Here is a 15,032-nt window from a genome sequence, read left to right on the forward strand (position 1 = left end):
TTTTATTACACCTAGCCACAACAAATCTTCCACCCATTATTCTGATCAAAATAAAGAGAATATTGGTAGCAACATAATTCTATGCGTATCTGATCCAAATATCGAGCAACAATTACTTTTGTATATGACTCTGCTGAAAATTATATTTTTGAGTACCCCGAGTAATGAGAAAATAGGTAATTATTATGTTAAATTGTCATGTACGATGTTTTTGTGTGGGGAAATAAATATTTTTCTTTCTTTCTTTCAAATCTGAACAGCGCCATCTACATTTTTTGGGAGAACGTAGGCTGGAAAAGCCCTTATTGTTAATACCTATTTAATTATTATCACGTTGACAGTCCAGTGATCCAAATATGGGTCATGACGGACTAGGTCCATAAGTCCGTGACCCATACTTGTTCAGAGCCCTGAGTGCGACTTTTGAAAGTTCTAATTTTTTCATGATAGTAAGAGATATGGTTTATTTCCTATTGCACTCAATAGGTACTGTGAAGTGTTTAGAATTAGAATATATTTATTATTCATTCTGTTTTTAACAGGACGTATATAAAATTCAAGAGGAGCTCGGTGGCGCAGCGGTAAACGCGCTCGGTCTGCGATTGTTGAAGTTAAGCAACTTTCGCAAAGGCCGGTCATAGGATGGGTGACCACAAAAAAAAAATGTTTTCATCTCAAGCTCCTCCGTGCTTCGGAAGGCACGTTAAGCCGTTGGTCCCGGCTGCATTAGCAGTCGTTAATAACCACCAATCCGCATTGGGCCGGCGTGGTGGTTTAAGGCCCGATCTCCCTATCCATCCATAGGGAAGGCCCGTGCCCCAGCAGTGGGGACGTTAATGGGCTGGTGATGATGATGATATAAAATTAAGTAATATGCGGGACTTACAACGAAGTCAAAACATTTTGTATGGGGACTGTCAACGTGTTATACAGACGCTCTGTATCTAAGTACACCCACTTTCCGGGCTTCTTCTTTCAGGGCTATCTACAGACGTCAAAAAAAAGACAAAAATAAAAACAAAGTAAAAAAACAAAGTCAAAAAACAAAGTAAAAAGAATAAAGTCATAAACCGACAGTAGAATAGATAAGACAAAACTTTAAGAGCGAGTATAAGACCCATTACGCTAAACAAATAAAACATAAAACGACTCAAATAGTGCTGTCGCTTCTAGTGATGTATCGTGACACGGCAGCGGCGCCCGCGCATACGACTCTCAGTCCGATCGCACTATCACAAGTAACCAGTTGTTAAGTTTACACTCCGTTTTGTAAACTTTTTTCCTTCTTGTGAGAAAGAAACTTTGTTTTGACATTTCTATTTGTTTTCCGTGCTCTGTGGTGCTTGTAACGTAAGTGTCAGTGGTTAAATTATTATTAAATTATAAATACAAGCAAAAGTGTACCTTAAGGATTTGTATTTGAATATTATTATGGGTGCTTTAGATTGTGTGTCAAGTGATAAAATTAAGTCGACGGAAAGTACTGAAGTGTTCACTATTAACATGTCTGCGTCCAATTCGTGTTTAGATGAACCGGTAAGTTATTCTATTCTAGTTACTTACTTTTGAGTGTAAGGCTGCGTTCTCACTTGTCAACCATAACAAAATGTACCTATGCAATATGCAATTGACAACATTTCAAATTTTTAAGCCGTGGTTTTTTTGTGCTATTTCGAAAGTACTTGTTTAAATAGAAGACACGTATTTTTTCTTTTCAAGATTTTTCCACTAGAAGTTACAAAAAATATTTTTTGAAAATTGGATTCTGCCATTGATAGAATGAAGGCAGTATAATGTAATGTACCTTTGCATGCGTATTTAAAACAAGTCGCAAACAAAGTGTCATGTTATGTATGACATTTACTTTTTTATAATTTTTATGTAAAGGTCTGAACTTATTATGCCTTCCTCTTCTGACCTCGTGGATTTTTCAATATATTTCTATTATTACTGAATTAAAAAATCTGAAAAAATGTGTTTTGTGTAAATCATAGAAATATCTCGAAATGGTTTTCGATTTAAGGCACCTTAGTAAAAATGAAATGTTGTCAATTGTACAAACATACCAGATCAGACACATACACACACACACACACACACTCTTTCTCTCTATATACACACACACACAAACACTATACTTTGTTGGTGGCGCGACACGGTGTCAATCAATCAATCAATACTTTATTGCACAACAACATATACAAAGGACATAAACATACGAATAAAAACATAAGCACAATAGGCGGCCTTATTGCTAAACAGCAATTTCTGCCAGGCAACCTTAGGGTGAAAGAAGATTATGCATTGGTGTCCTTGTGAGGCAGGGCCCTTAAGCAAACAGGTACCCATACGCGTTTATTCAAATCAAACTAATTACTAAGTAGGTAAATATGGTAATAGTGCAGATTGTACATTTGTTTGACAACTCTAAAACTAGCTCTTTCTCCTTCGTGCACTCATCATAACTAAAGGACGGTGCTATTTTGAAGCTGTCTAACGAAAATGTATCCGCCACAATACATACCATTTTCAGCATCTTGTTTTTAGGTGTTGCTGTGAAAATGTTCAGCCAAGTATTGAACGCCATGAAAGTACATCCCAGGACGGGAAGCCCTGAGGGCTCTCGCCTGGTAATATGACAGGGACCGAGCATTGTAAACATTTTAAATTTTGTATCTAAGTATGTAAATTTTTGATCACCTCAGACTGACTTCTATTTATAGATTAGCAGTTTATAATTTACTAGCTTTTGACCGCGACTTCGTCCGCGTGGCGTGATATAAAAGAGAGGTCTTTGTGTGTGTGGGAGTGCATGTCAAATTTCAAGCATCTAACTTATGCAGTTTAGATTTTTTCATACAACATTTTTTTTCATGCTATCTCCCATTTTTCAAAACACACAGCCATAACTAAACTTTATATTTACTAATGTATGCATGCATGCTAGATTGAAACCATCTACTCGTATCTTACGCGGTTGGGAATTTTGCAATATCCTGTTGCAACTAAGCTTTAAGTTTACTAAGGTACCTGCATGCCAAATTTCAAGCGTCTTACTTAAGCGGTTTAGATTTTTCATACAAAAGGATTTTTCCGCTAATTACCGTTCCCGTGGGAATGTCGGGAATTCTTTTCTTAGTGCACCTCTACGGTACCTAAGGTACGTCACTTCCAAATTTCAAGTGCCTATGTTTAGCCGTTTAGGCTGTGCGTTGATATGTCAGTCAGTCAGTTTGTCCTTTTATATATTTAGATTTTTGACCCAGTCAAATACCCTATTACTGAAATTCCACTTGTGAATGTTGGCCGAGATGACTAAAGTAAACTAAGCAGTGTGACTCACAAGGACACCTACCTCCGTCTGGGACATTCCTGGCCAGTGATATGCTGTTCGCGGGAATGTTTCCACCTTGGAAACAAAAAAAACGACCTTTATTACCTAACTTTTAGACAAATAAGACTAGAATACAAGAAATAACAATTGACACAGACTACATTTTAAACCTGGTTGTATCTCTCAAGTCTTCGTGAATGAGAAGGATAATATTCTTTCAATTAAGGTCAGGGGGGTTAAAGCAATTCACCTAGAAAAGCAATATTGCTATTTGACATTTGTCTGCATTGCGCACTTACTTTTTTATGCGCAAATGTCAAATTTCAATATTGTTTTTTTTTTATGTGGCCTTGTTCCCGCCTGGTTAAAAGTACGCTAAACCGGCAACGCTTGAAGATTTTAATGAGAATGAAACAAGTGAAAGTGATGTGCCAGGATTGTAGTAAGTAGAATTTCGTGGTCCCTGCCTATCCCAGTCGGAAATAGACATGGTATGGCATGGCATGTGCGTAATGTTGAGGAGCTCGGTGGCGCAGCGGTAAACGCGCTCGGGCTGCGATTGTTGAAGTTAAGCAACTTTCGCAAAGGCCGGTCATAAGATGGGTGACCACAAAAAAAAGTTTTCATCTCGAGCTCCTCCGTGCTTCGGAAGGCACGTTAAGCCGTTGGTCCCGGCTGCATTAGCAGTCGTTAATAACCATCAATCCGCACTGGGCCCGCGTGATGGTGTAAGGCCCGATCTCCCTATTCATCCATAGGGAAGGCCCGTGCCCCAGCAGTGGGGACGTTAATGGGATGATGATGATGGTATGTATGTGTGCCTCAGGAATCTTATCAGAATGAATATACACTCTTACGTTGGAAGGTTAAGGGATTTATATTTACTTTATGTTGTCATAATAATATTATCTCACAACTACGTAAATATAAGATAATATGAGAAGTGGCGGTTCATTTCCTTTTAGATTACTGTTACGAAACTTGTTTATTCAAGTACAAATTATTTTACATACTTACATACGGTCACGAGCATTAATAGCACTTTGGTACTATGTCACATAAACTTTTTTGACAAATTGTACTGTAAGTCTCACTAAATGTCAAATATGTTAGTGCGCCAGAGTACTAAAGTGGGTACATTATATTGCTCATGACTGTACATACACAGTACAGGGGAGTTGAAAAGGCCACAGAAGCAATTCATATTAATAAAAACCAATTATGTTTATTTGACATTTGATTGCATTAAACACTTACTTTTATATGCGCAAATGTTAAATTGCAATATTGCTGTTTTAGATGGATTGCTTCTATGTCCCCTTTTTAACCCCCAAGGACATGTCCTCATTTAAAGCTATCATCTGATCATCCCCTGGTGTCAGGGTTATTATCGAGCCGCCAAAGGCCCCTGACATGGCTCATGTAACGATTATTCACTTAGTAGTAACTGGGACCAACGATTTAACATCCTTCCGAAGCACGGATCATCTTAATTTCGGACAATTAGGTGATCAGCCTGTAATGTCCTAACCAAACTAGGGACCACAAAGTGATTTTTGTGATATGTCCCCACCGGGATTCGAACCCGGGACCTCCGGATCGTGAGCCCAACGCTCAACCACTGGACCACAGAAGCCGTTCATAAAACTTTCCGATTAAGTTTGTTACTTAATTGAATGCGATAACGTAAATATAGTTCGCAGCTGCCGCTTTTATCAGACGTGATAAATAGGGCTGATGCATACTGATCATAAAATCAAAACTAAACGGTCAATACTTAATCAATGATTAGGTACGTACATAAACATAAACAGCCTATATTCGTCCCACTACTGGGCACAGGTCTCTCCGCAATCAACCGGGTTGGTATGGAGCATAATTCACCACACTGCTCCACTGCGGGTTGGCGGAAGTGTTTTTACGGCTAAAAGCCGGGACCTGACAGAGGGCAGCAGTAACTGTCAGTTTTAGTATAGCTTTGTAATAGACTACTCTGGGCGCCATCCCACTTGCGTCAGACAGAGTACTGCGGGGCGGAAGGCAAGAGGGAAACCACTGCCCTATTTTCCCCTAAAAAGGTAGCATGGAAAATGCTGCACCGACAAAACCGTGGCTCTTAAATTGATGATGATGAGCCGGGACCAACGACTTAACATGTCCTCCGAAGCACGGAATTAACTTATTTTTTCAGACAATCAGGTGATTTAAGCCTGTAAAGTCCGTACCAAACACAAGACTGTCTAACAAAGTGATTTAAATAATGTCCCCATCGGGAATCGAACCCAGACCTACTGATCGTGAGCACGTAATTGTTTACTTAACAAATAATAAACTTTCGAGAAAATATTACAAAATAGTTATGTCTTGCACATATAATCCTCTCAGATGGCTCCCTGCGCCCACTGGGCACCTTCAGACCTGTTGTCCTTTTGTCAAAAACCATAACTGAATGAACTCGGAACATAATATATGGTTCGGTGGTCAAGATATCTACAACATCGATTTTATCAACGAGGGAAATCTCAACAATGTAACAAAAACACAAAATATTTCAACACACAATACCAGGTTCTTACACAGCACAGGCTTAAACCAATGATTTTCGAATTTGTTTTCGAATTCATGTTTGAATTATAAATGATTATCACGTGCTCAGCAGTGACGGAAAACATTCCCGAGCAATGTCTTCCGGACGTTTGTGACCTAACCTGCCTGCCTGCTGGGCTGGTTCTTCCGTCGCGGGTTGGAACGTCAAACAGGCAGTCGCTTCTGTAAAAAACCGGACCTGTCAAATCTTCAGGTTAGGTAAACGGACCCTGTGGAAAACGGGATAACGCGGAAATATCAGAAGTCTCATATTCCTGATAGTCATTCACAGTTATGGATATAGATAGTTATATAGTTATGGATAGTTATAGTTAACTATCTATGGATAGTTATGATAACTATCAGGAAAATGAGATTTTTGATATTTTGACACTGTTACAAGTGCCATGATCACGGGATGACTGATAAGTCTTGAGATAACGTGATAAGAACCCGGTATTACGTCCGGTAATCCGTCGCAGTACCTACGTAATTTTCTATCATTGTAAGCTATTTTTGGTCATTGGAATTTCCGTTTTCGGTTGTATGTAATTTTTGTGATATCATGGCAACTAGGTAACTATTCGTATAAATTGTTTGTTTTTACCTTTTGTGTGGACGTTAGGCATTTGACCACAATCTTACCTGGTAGATGATGATGTGTTTACCTGACCCAGGAAACAGATTCGCGGTCAGAGAATTCCAGACCTTAGTCTTTCATATTAGAAAACGAGCAAAACGCTTTGTACGGGCTGGTTGGATATAATAGGCTATTTAGCATAACGCATCTTGTAAAAAAAGTTAGTTAAAAGGTTAGTAATTATTTAGAAGATATGTGCATGGGATTAACTGTCTGAAAACCGATATTAGGCAGCCAAATGAATTGTATTATTTTTAGAATAGATTTTGAGTTTTTTTTTTAAGAACGTCTGTTCCGAGTGAGGGTCTGTGCCGAGATTTTCTTGCAACTACTTTTCTTCGGCTATACTTCGACAGTACTTTTATGCGGATGAGACGTTCGTTATGTAAAAAAAATACGATTTAAAGTGTAACTATGTAACCTCTTGAATAAAGATATTTTATTTTTGAATTGGAATTTGAACTTGGCTTTGCCCTCAGCATCGAAGGGTAAATGCCAGCCCTATTAGCCAACTGCATAATTACGTGGCGTCTATCGGAACTAGACGTGTAAACAGGCAGCGGAAGTTGTAACTTGTCGACAATATGCGTGTGCGCATAGACCTCAAAATGGGGGTCACAAGTGCTCGGATAGTGGGCTAGTGTGTCTTGACATACCTAATATGAATTTAGGAGCGTAAAGAAAACGTCTAACAGAAAGTTCCGTGAGGCGAGGGTTTTTTTTTATTCTATAATTTTATAGTTTTTTTTCTATACAGAATATTCTACCCTCTTTTTTTGACATGACTTATTGTAGATTTGCCGCAAGGGGATGATTCAGCTCATTATTCTGAGTTAATATCAAGTGGTATTTTCCATCGCATGCTATAAACCTCTAAGACCACCTAGGCTAGAGTAACAGTATCGTCAGGATCGTATGGTTGACTGCAAAAAAGCTTGCATCAATATTATATAGGTAAATAGTGCACCATTAGGTTTAAAATAGTGTGACCTGACCGAGAATCCAACTGAAGACTATGAGGTCAAAGACAGGTCAGGTATAAATAGAGAAAGTATACGTCACGAGTCGCGACCCCACTCTGAGGATCGTCCTTGTATCGAAGTAAAATTATTTTTATAACTACTTAGTTTATGATAGTTATTAACGAATTTCAGGACCCCGATACCGACCCCGCCGGCGTGGTCGACGATTTCCCTCAATCACCACTTATCGCTATTGACCTACTAGGGTCGATTAATTCTTTCAAATATTTTTCCTCTCAGACGACGCCCTGAGCCGAGGTTCGCGCTCAACTGTTGTCTTAAACGTTGTACCGGGTGAGCGCCTTCAGTGCTCCCCATTTATCCGGCCAAGTAATTAATGCCATCTGCGGCAAATCTACAATAAGTCACGTAAAAAACGTAAAAAAAAACGAATTTCCGAATGAATGCCACTTAGGGACTCTAAGGACTTAGGACGGGCGGTAATAAAAACACATTTCCGATATTTCATACAAAACACGTCGTTTTTCACAGACAATACACATTGACGTTATCATACACGCGCGTAATAGGAAATGCAATCCCGATAAGATCGCAAATTCGAGATCCGGGATTGGAGAGAAATGCGAGATTGGAAATATCAATCCCGCGAGATCTGGAAATTTTCACACCTTATGTTTATCTGGAAGAAATCGCTTTAAGCGATAAGGCCGCTATTTGCCATGTACCTTTAGTCTCTCATTTATTTTGTTAGAATAATGTATATTTGTCCTATAACCGCCTCCCTGGTCTAGTGGTTAGAGCGTTAGGCTCACGATCTGGAGGTCCGGGTTCGATTCCCGATGCGGACATTGTCGAAATCACTTTGTGAGACTGTCCTTTGTTTGGTAAGGTCTTTTCAAGCTTGAATCACCTGATTGTCCGAAAATGTAAGATGATTCCATGCTTCGGACGGCACGTTAAGCCGTTGGTCCCGGCTATTAGCCGTAAAAACACCTCCACTAACCCGCATTGGAGCAGCGTGGTGTAGTATGCTCCATACCCCCTCCGGTTGATTGAGGGGAGGCCTGTGCCTAGCAGTGGGACGTATATAGGCAGTTTATGTAATGTATATTTGCATTTCAATGTGGGTTTAAATGTATCTAATTCTAGAACCTAACCTTTGACATAGGTAAAGTATGAAACTAAAACGTGCACAGGTCAAATGATTTTGAACTTTAAGTATCACGTTTCGGTGCACGAAATTGCGCTAAATTAGGCGTCCTAATTAGACTGAATGCACTAATGACGTAGACATGGTGACGATGGAAATATCACATGTCATTAGTTTTAATTTTAGTGATGTGACCGGTTTTCGCGACTTGGTGTTTCCTACAATAACGCTAACGTATAACCCGTTCTAATTACGTAGGTACTTACCTGTGTTTTATGTGATTTGTCGTATATATGCATTAATCTTCTTCTTTTATCGTGTGGGTTGTGAGGTGGATTACCAACCCCATCAACCCTTGTGTCAGGGTTATTATTGAGCCGCCAAAGGCCTCTGACATGGCTCTATCTATTAATTACTTGGCCGGACTAATGGGGAGCGCTGAGGGCTCTCACCCGGTACAAATAAATAAAAAAAAAAAATAAATTGATTTGATTTGATTTGATTTGAAAACTTGGGACAACAGGCCTGAGGGTCCCCAGTTGGAGGGCATCGTATTACTCCTTTTTTTTAAATTAATCGACCGCTCTTATTTACCAACCTTTTGATTGTGATTTGTATATTAAGTAGAATAGGTAAGTTGCCCAATATACCACATATTAGGTAAGTGAGTAGGAACCACAGAGCATACTTATTTATTTTGTAAAACAAGCATTGATGCTTGCGATTTGTGAAGTCGCTGCTATAACCGCAACTAGACAAATATTTCAAAACCTACCTTATTTTTATATGACTTATTGTCGATTGAGCCATAGATTACAGTCATTGGCTATATGATTGATCGGAGAGCCTTCAAGGCTTGAGTAAATAGCATTTGCTAGGTAAGCGTGATCCACATTTAAAGTTCATGTAAAGCTTACTTAATATAAAAAAGCTTATTATAAGATTAATGATTACCTAAATGAGAAAATGTCTTGTATTAAAAATGTTCCCTTAGTTATTAGATAAGTTGTAATGTAAACCCGACCAACACCTGATTTATCCGGCCAAGTAATTAATATCATATGCGGGAAGTCAATAAGTCACGTCAAATAAAGATAAATTGATATAACCATGTTGAAAATTTTATATATAATCCTCGGGTTTCCACCATCCCGCACCTAAACACTATATCAACACTCCTTGCCTCTGGTCGATTGGACGAAATTGCTGTAGAAGCTAAAAGGCCGCCATTTGTGCTGTAATCTTTCTTGTGTGTGTTTTAAAATTATGTGTAGTGTATGTGTGTGCAATAAAGTATATTTGATTTGATTTGATTAAACCGTATATTGACAAGAGGTTAACTCATTACTTATTAGTAAGTAATAATTTAAAATAAAAATATTCGTACACTTACTTAGGTACCTTTTACTTCTTTCTCTTTATTTAAGAGCTGCGCTCTTGTCGGTGGAGTAATCGCCTTCATTACTCTATAGATAGGGCGTGTAGAATGGTGGTTGCCCCAATCGCCTTCCGTTCCGCAGTACACCGACCAATTTCTCAATCGGTGATGTTCTAGCTAGAACCCTACCAGAATCCATTTCCTCGGCCTCCAACCAGTACTGATACCTGTTACTTACTTACCTGTAAAGAAAATTGTAGCGTGTACGTACATCACTATAATATTAATTATTAATGTTATTTATAACTTCATCAACACGTTTTGCGGTTAGCGTTGTTTATTTATAAAACCATTTCGCAACTGTTGATTTACTAAAATGGGAATCATTATTTTGCGGTATATTGTAGTCTTTGATATACTACAATCGTAGATTGATCATTAGCGCACAAAAAGTGGGACGGAAAGTTACTGTCTATAATTATATTTTTTACATAATTAAATTTTCATAGATATATGCTGATGCCAAAATTAACACTTTCAATGACAGAACGTCTAATGACGTTCCGATTCCAAGTTGTCATACTCTCATACTACCTATTATGAACTATCAATGACCCATGGTCTCTGTCCGTGAAAGGGTTAAAATACTATTTTTTTTAATTTATTTCTAAGTGAGGTCTTGGGTCGCAATTTGTGGGTATAGGAGTAGGGGATGACCTAAGAATGTGTGGTTGGATTGTGTGAAGGATATGTGTTTGAAAGGTGTGAGTACTGAGAATAACAAGTGACAGAATTGAATGGAAGCGGAATACATGTTGTGCCGAACAGCCTTAGAGTGGGATAAGGACAGGAGGATGTTGAACTATTTACGTTTATAAACGTTAGAAACAATGCCCAGCAGGATGGTCAATTTCCTAATGTCCGCTCGTGGACGTAACATCCGTAGGTAAACGTAGGATAATCGTTTGGTTGACAAACACCGTAACGTACGAGTACGTACGTCATACAAAATAATTGGATCATAAAGTTTTTCATCGCTTATTCTGATTAACCTTGCGTAACAATCTGATGATCAACTCGTCAAAGGTCAATTTTTAAGCGATTTTGCGTAGCTGAAAATGTAGAAAAGACAAGATAATTCTCAGCTACATAGATGCGTAATAATAATTGTCGCATTCATTATTCAATAATTACCAATCATATCGTTTTGATAATATAATTTTATTTTAAAATTTTGACAAAGAAACTAGTACAGAATAATGACGTCTTACAAGTTCCATGCAACTACTAATTCAAATAAGCGACAGTAGCGCCGCGCTCGGAATAAATATGTCTGCCAAGTATTTCTACTCGACAACAGATGGCGCTGTTACAAAAGTTTCAAGTTCAGTTAGTTTGACACGCTTCATGGCATACCTCGTTTTACTAACGCATGCTAACTGCCTTTAATATTAAATTCCAAATTTGAAATAAAATAAATAAGTACTTGATGTCAACATCGATTTTTGAATTTAATTTTAAAGGCAGTGCTACTTGCTACGAGTGGTGTGTTCCTGGCAGTATATAGAGTGTCCCCAATAGACAGCTTCATGATTATGTTTTTAATTATTTTTGTAACACTGAATGTACCGTTTTGTTTCAAATACCTAGAACAGATATAAGACCATTCTGGGAAGTTTGTCACTGTAGGACTTATTATGTAACATTGTCGCTGGTTTATGAACTCTACTTAAGTTATTTATCTAACCTATGTAATATAATCCCTCAATCAGCGCTTATCGCTATCGACCCACTACGGCCGATTAATTCTTTCAAATATTTTTCCTCTCAGACGACGCCCTGAGCCGAGGTTCGCGCCCAACTGGGCACCCTCAGGCCTGTTGTCTTAAACTTTGTACCGGGTGAGAGCCTTCAGCGCTCCCCATTTGTGCGGCCAAGTAGTTAATGCCATCTGCGGCAAATTTACACACGTCAAAAAAAAAACTGCGGGGTCGGCACATTAGTGCTCGGAACACTCCCAATATAACATTATTGTGTGGGGACCTCCAACGTTTAACAAAACAAATTGCAAGGCGCCAATAGTTGTTGATAAACCACAACACAATACTACTATGATGCACAATGCGATACTAAATTATAGTAAATCATGCTCTGTGTGAATATGCGGTAAACCAATAACTTCTGATTATCCAATAGCATCTTGAATTATGCGCTGGCGCTTTGTATTGTGTTATGCGAGAGTCTTTCACAAACACTATCTACAAGTCCGTATTGCCTAGATACTTTACTGCTGGTCAGTTTTTTGACGTGCCATGGTATAATTAAGTACAAAGAGGTCCCGGGTTCCAATCCCGGTGGGGACATGTCACAAAAATCCCTTTGTGATCCCTAGTTTGGTTAGGACATTACAGGCTTGATCAGCCTGATCAAGCCTGTAATGATCAGGTGATCAGGTGAGATCAGATGATCCTGATTGTCCAAAAAGTAAGATTGGTGTGCGTGTGCGTGCTTCGAAAGGCACGTTAAGTCGTTGGTCCCGGTTACTACTTACGGTAAGTAAGTAGTCGTTACATGAGCCATGTGAGGGGCCTTTGGCGGCTCGGTAATAACCCTGACACCAGGGGTTGATGGGGTTGGTAATTCACCTCACAACCCACACGATAGAAAGATGTGGTAAGAACCAGGTATTATGTTTCAATTATGAAAATAACCGCGTAAACCTGAAACTATTCAAATATACTGCATTATTGCATAACACGGTCCCAGACCCCAGATAACCCCACACCTCGGACGCTGCGAGGTCCTTATTTATGGCATTCCTTTTATTCCGTAATTTATCGCGCCCAGTGCGCCTGCGCAGAGATATAATATATTACCTTCATTTGTCGCCTCTGGTGTCTAGTAAATAATTATCTGTAAATACCATGTAGCCAGTTAAGAATATAGATATTTACTAGTATGTAAATAGAATTGATATTGGGGCAAGGCAGGAGGAAGCTTTGCGATTGTCTTTAAAGATAACCTCAGTCAGTAAATACAGCCACGCGCAAGATGAACTAAGCACCCACGCCTGACCGAGCTTTTTGCGATTGTCTTTTATTTTTAGGAAATTCACGTACGAAGATTGTTGAAAAGGCTGGCAGATGAAGACATATAAGGACGTACATTGTCCAAATTGGAGACGTCCTTAGAAAAGATTCTGTACAATCAATCTACTCTAAACCGTCGTGCGTGTATGAAACCACAGATCATATAATGATGAAACGTTTGATGAATATGGGGGAAACAAAAGAAGTGTGTCTCGATCGGAATTTCACAGTATTTGCTTACCCTTGTGGGAAATAGGCGTGAGTTTCTTTTTTTTTTTTAAATAAGATGGGTTTGCTCTTGACTTCGTTCTTCCACAAGAAGAAGAGATCGACGTTGGAACGAGCTTACCCAGAAAATGCCTATTCACTCGTGATTTAAAGGACCCCAGGTTATAAGAGTCAGGAAACACCGACGCCGGCAGCCCATACCATTCCTTGGAGTTTACGTATAATGCTACCTTTTCCAAGTCACGCAAGCCTTGAAATCAAACGCAAGTAACTGAGCTTTTAGGAAAAAATACCTGAGGTTGCCCTAGGTTGATTATACGCAGAATAATCACTAATTAGGTGACATACATACATACAAACGTAACAATGACGTAAATACGTCACGTAGTTTGTAGGCCACGGTATGGTAGTTCCCACAATCGAATTTTCCTCATAAAATTACTCATTGTAAGCAATATAATAAAACTATTGGATAGTTGCAGTTAATGACTAGTTGTAAATTGTCCGTGTACGACTTTTGTCGTTTTATGGGTTACGTTTTTTTGCTTCGGTCCTATGAAGAACTCTATTAAGTGTGAAAAGAGAACTGAATATTTGTTTTTTGTGTCATTTTTAATGAAAAGTCACTTTTAATTAATAGTAATTTTTAATGAAAAGTCATTTTTAATGAAAACTGCCAGTTAGAATTCCTTAAAGTCCTTTTTGTAACGTTTAGTGCAATTGAGTTTTATATTAATTAGTTATTGTGAGGTCTGTTTTCTTTGTATGTTTCTTGTGTCTGTTTTATTGTGTACAAATAAATAAATAAAAAATGGTGCACCAAGTGTCAGTGATTCGTACCAGCGTCGAAGACGGCATCAGGAGACTGTCTTCGGTTAGAATTCGTGGAAATGAAGTATGTATTATTTTTAACCCCCGACGCAAAAACGACGGGGTGTTATAAGTTTGACGTGTCTGTGTAAATGTGTATGTGTCTGTCTGTGGCATCGTAGCTCCCAAACGGATGATCCGATTTTAATGCGGTATTTTTTGTTTGAAAGGTATATAAGTCGATAGTGTTCTTAGCTATGTTTGGTGGAAATCGGTTTAGGTCTTCAAGGTCATCAGGTCGTTTGTTAGGTGTGATAGTGATACATGCTGAGTTTGCTTGCAAGCATATGTGGGATCTGACATTTGAAACACTAATGTCTTCTGGAACCACTGAGCTGGTCTGCTGTTAGAGTATTTTTTCTGGTCAGGGTTTTTTTAAATTTTTATTTTTTTTCAATTATTCATCCCTTACATTATTCCATTTTCACAGGGTCCATGTTGTGTGCTGATGGAGACTTATTTCTACCGCCTTCGGGGTTTCACATTGTGTCCAGTGGTGTGTGTGTGTGTGTGTAGATATGATTGTAAGTGTGTGTGTCTTCTATACAAAAATTCTCATATTTACGTCCGCGCTCTCTCCTTCACTCTTTAGCGGTTTAGCGGCCATTTTAAGATTAAGGTTAAGGGTGTTGGACGGGGAATTACCGTTTTATACGTAGTACTTACTATTCTTTATTCTATTCTTCCGGTTCAAACACCCAGAAGATATGTAAATACTTTATAAGTACTTACAAAATTGACAGTCATTTCCCTATCGATAGAATATACATCAGA

The 15,032-nt window shown here is 38.7% G+C and overlaps 1 protein-coding gene across 2 annotated transcripts in view; it reads left to right on the plus strand.

The window, feature by feature from the left end:
* The first annotated feature begins 1,195 nt into the window (after positions 1–1,195).
* Positions 1,196–15,032, plus strand: part of LOC126374195 (phospholipid phosphatase 1-like) — a 38,607-nt gene continuing 24,770 nt past the window's right edge. Inside the window, exon 1 of one of the 2 annotated variants that reach the window (XM_050020695.1) lies at positions 1,196–1,536. In XM_050020695.1, the coding sequence (XP_049876652.1) occupies positions 1,432–1,536 (105 nt within the window). In that variant the 5' untranslated portion in view covers positions 1,196–1,431. Of the gene's footprint in view, positions 1,537–13,900; positions 14,284–15,032 lie in introns of those variants that run through there. The other variant, XM_050020696.1, reaches the window with a different exon arrangement.

This window comes from Pectinophora gossypiella, chromosome 17 (assembly GCF_024362695.1).
Source record: "Pectinophora gossypiella chromosome 17, ilPecGoss1.1, whole genome shotgun sequence".
In the NCBI taxonomy this organism is placed as follows: domain Eukaryota; kingdom Metazoa; phylum Arthropoda; class Insecta; order Lepidoptera; family Gelechiidae; genus Pectinophora; species Pectinophora gossypiella.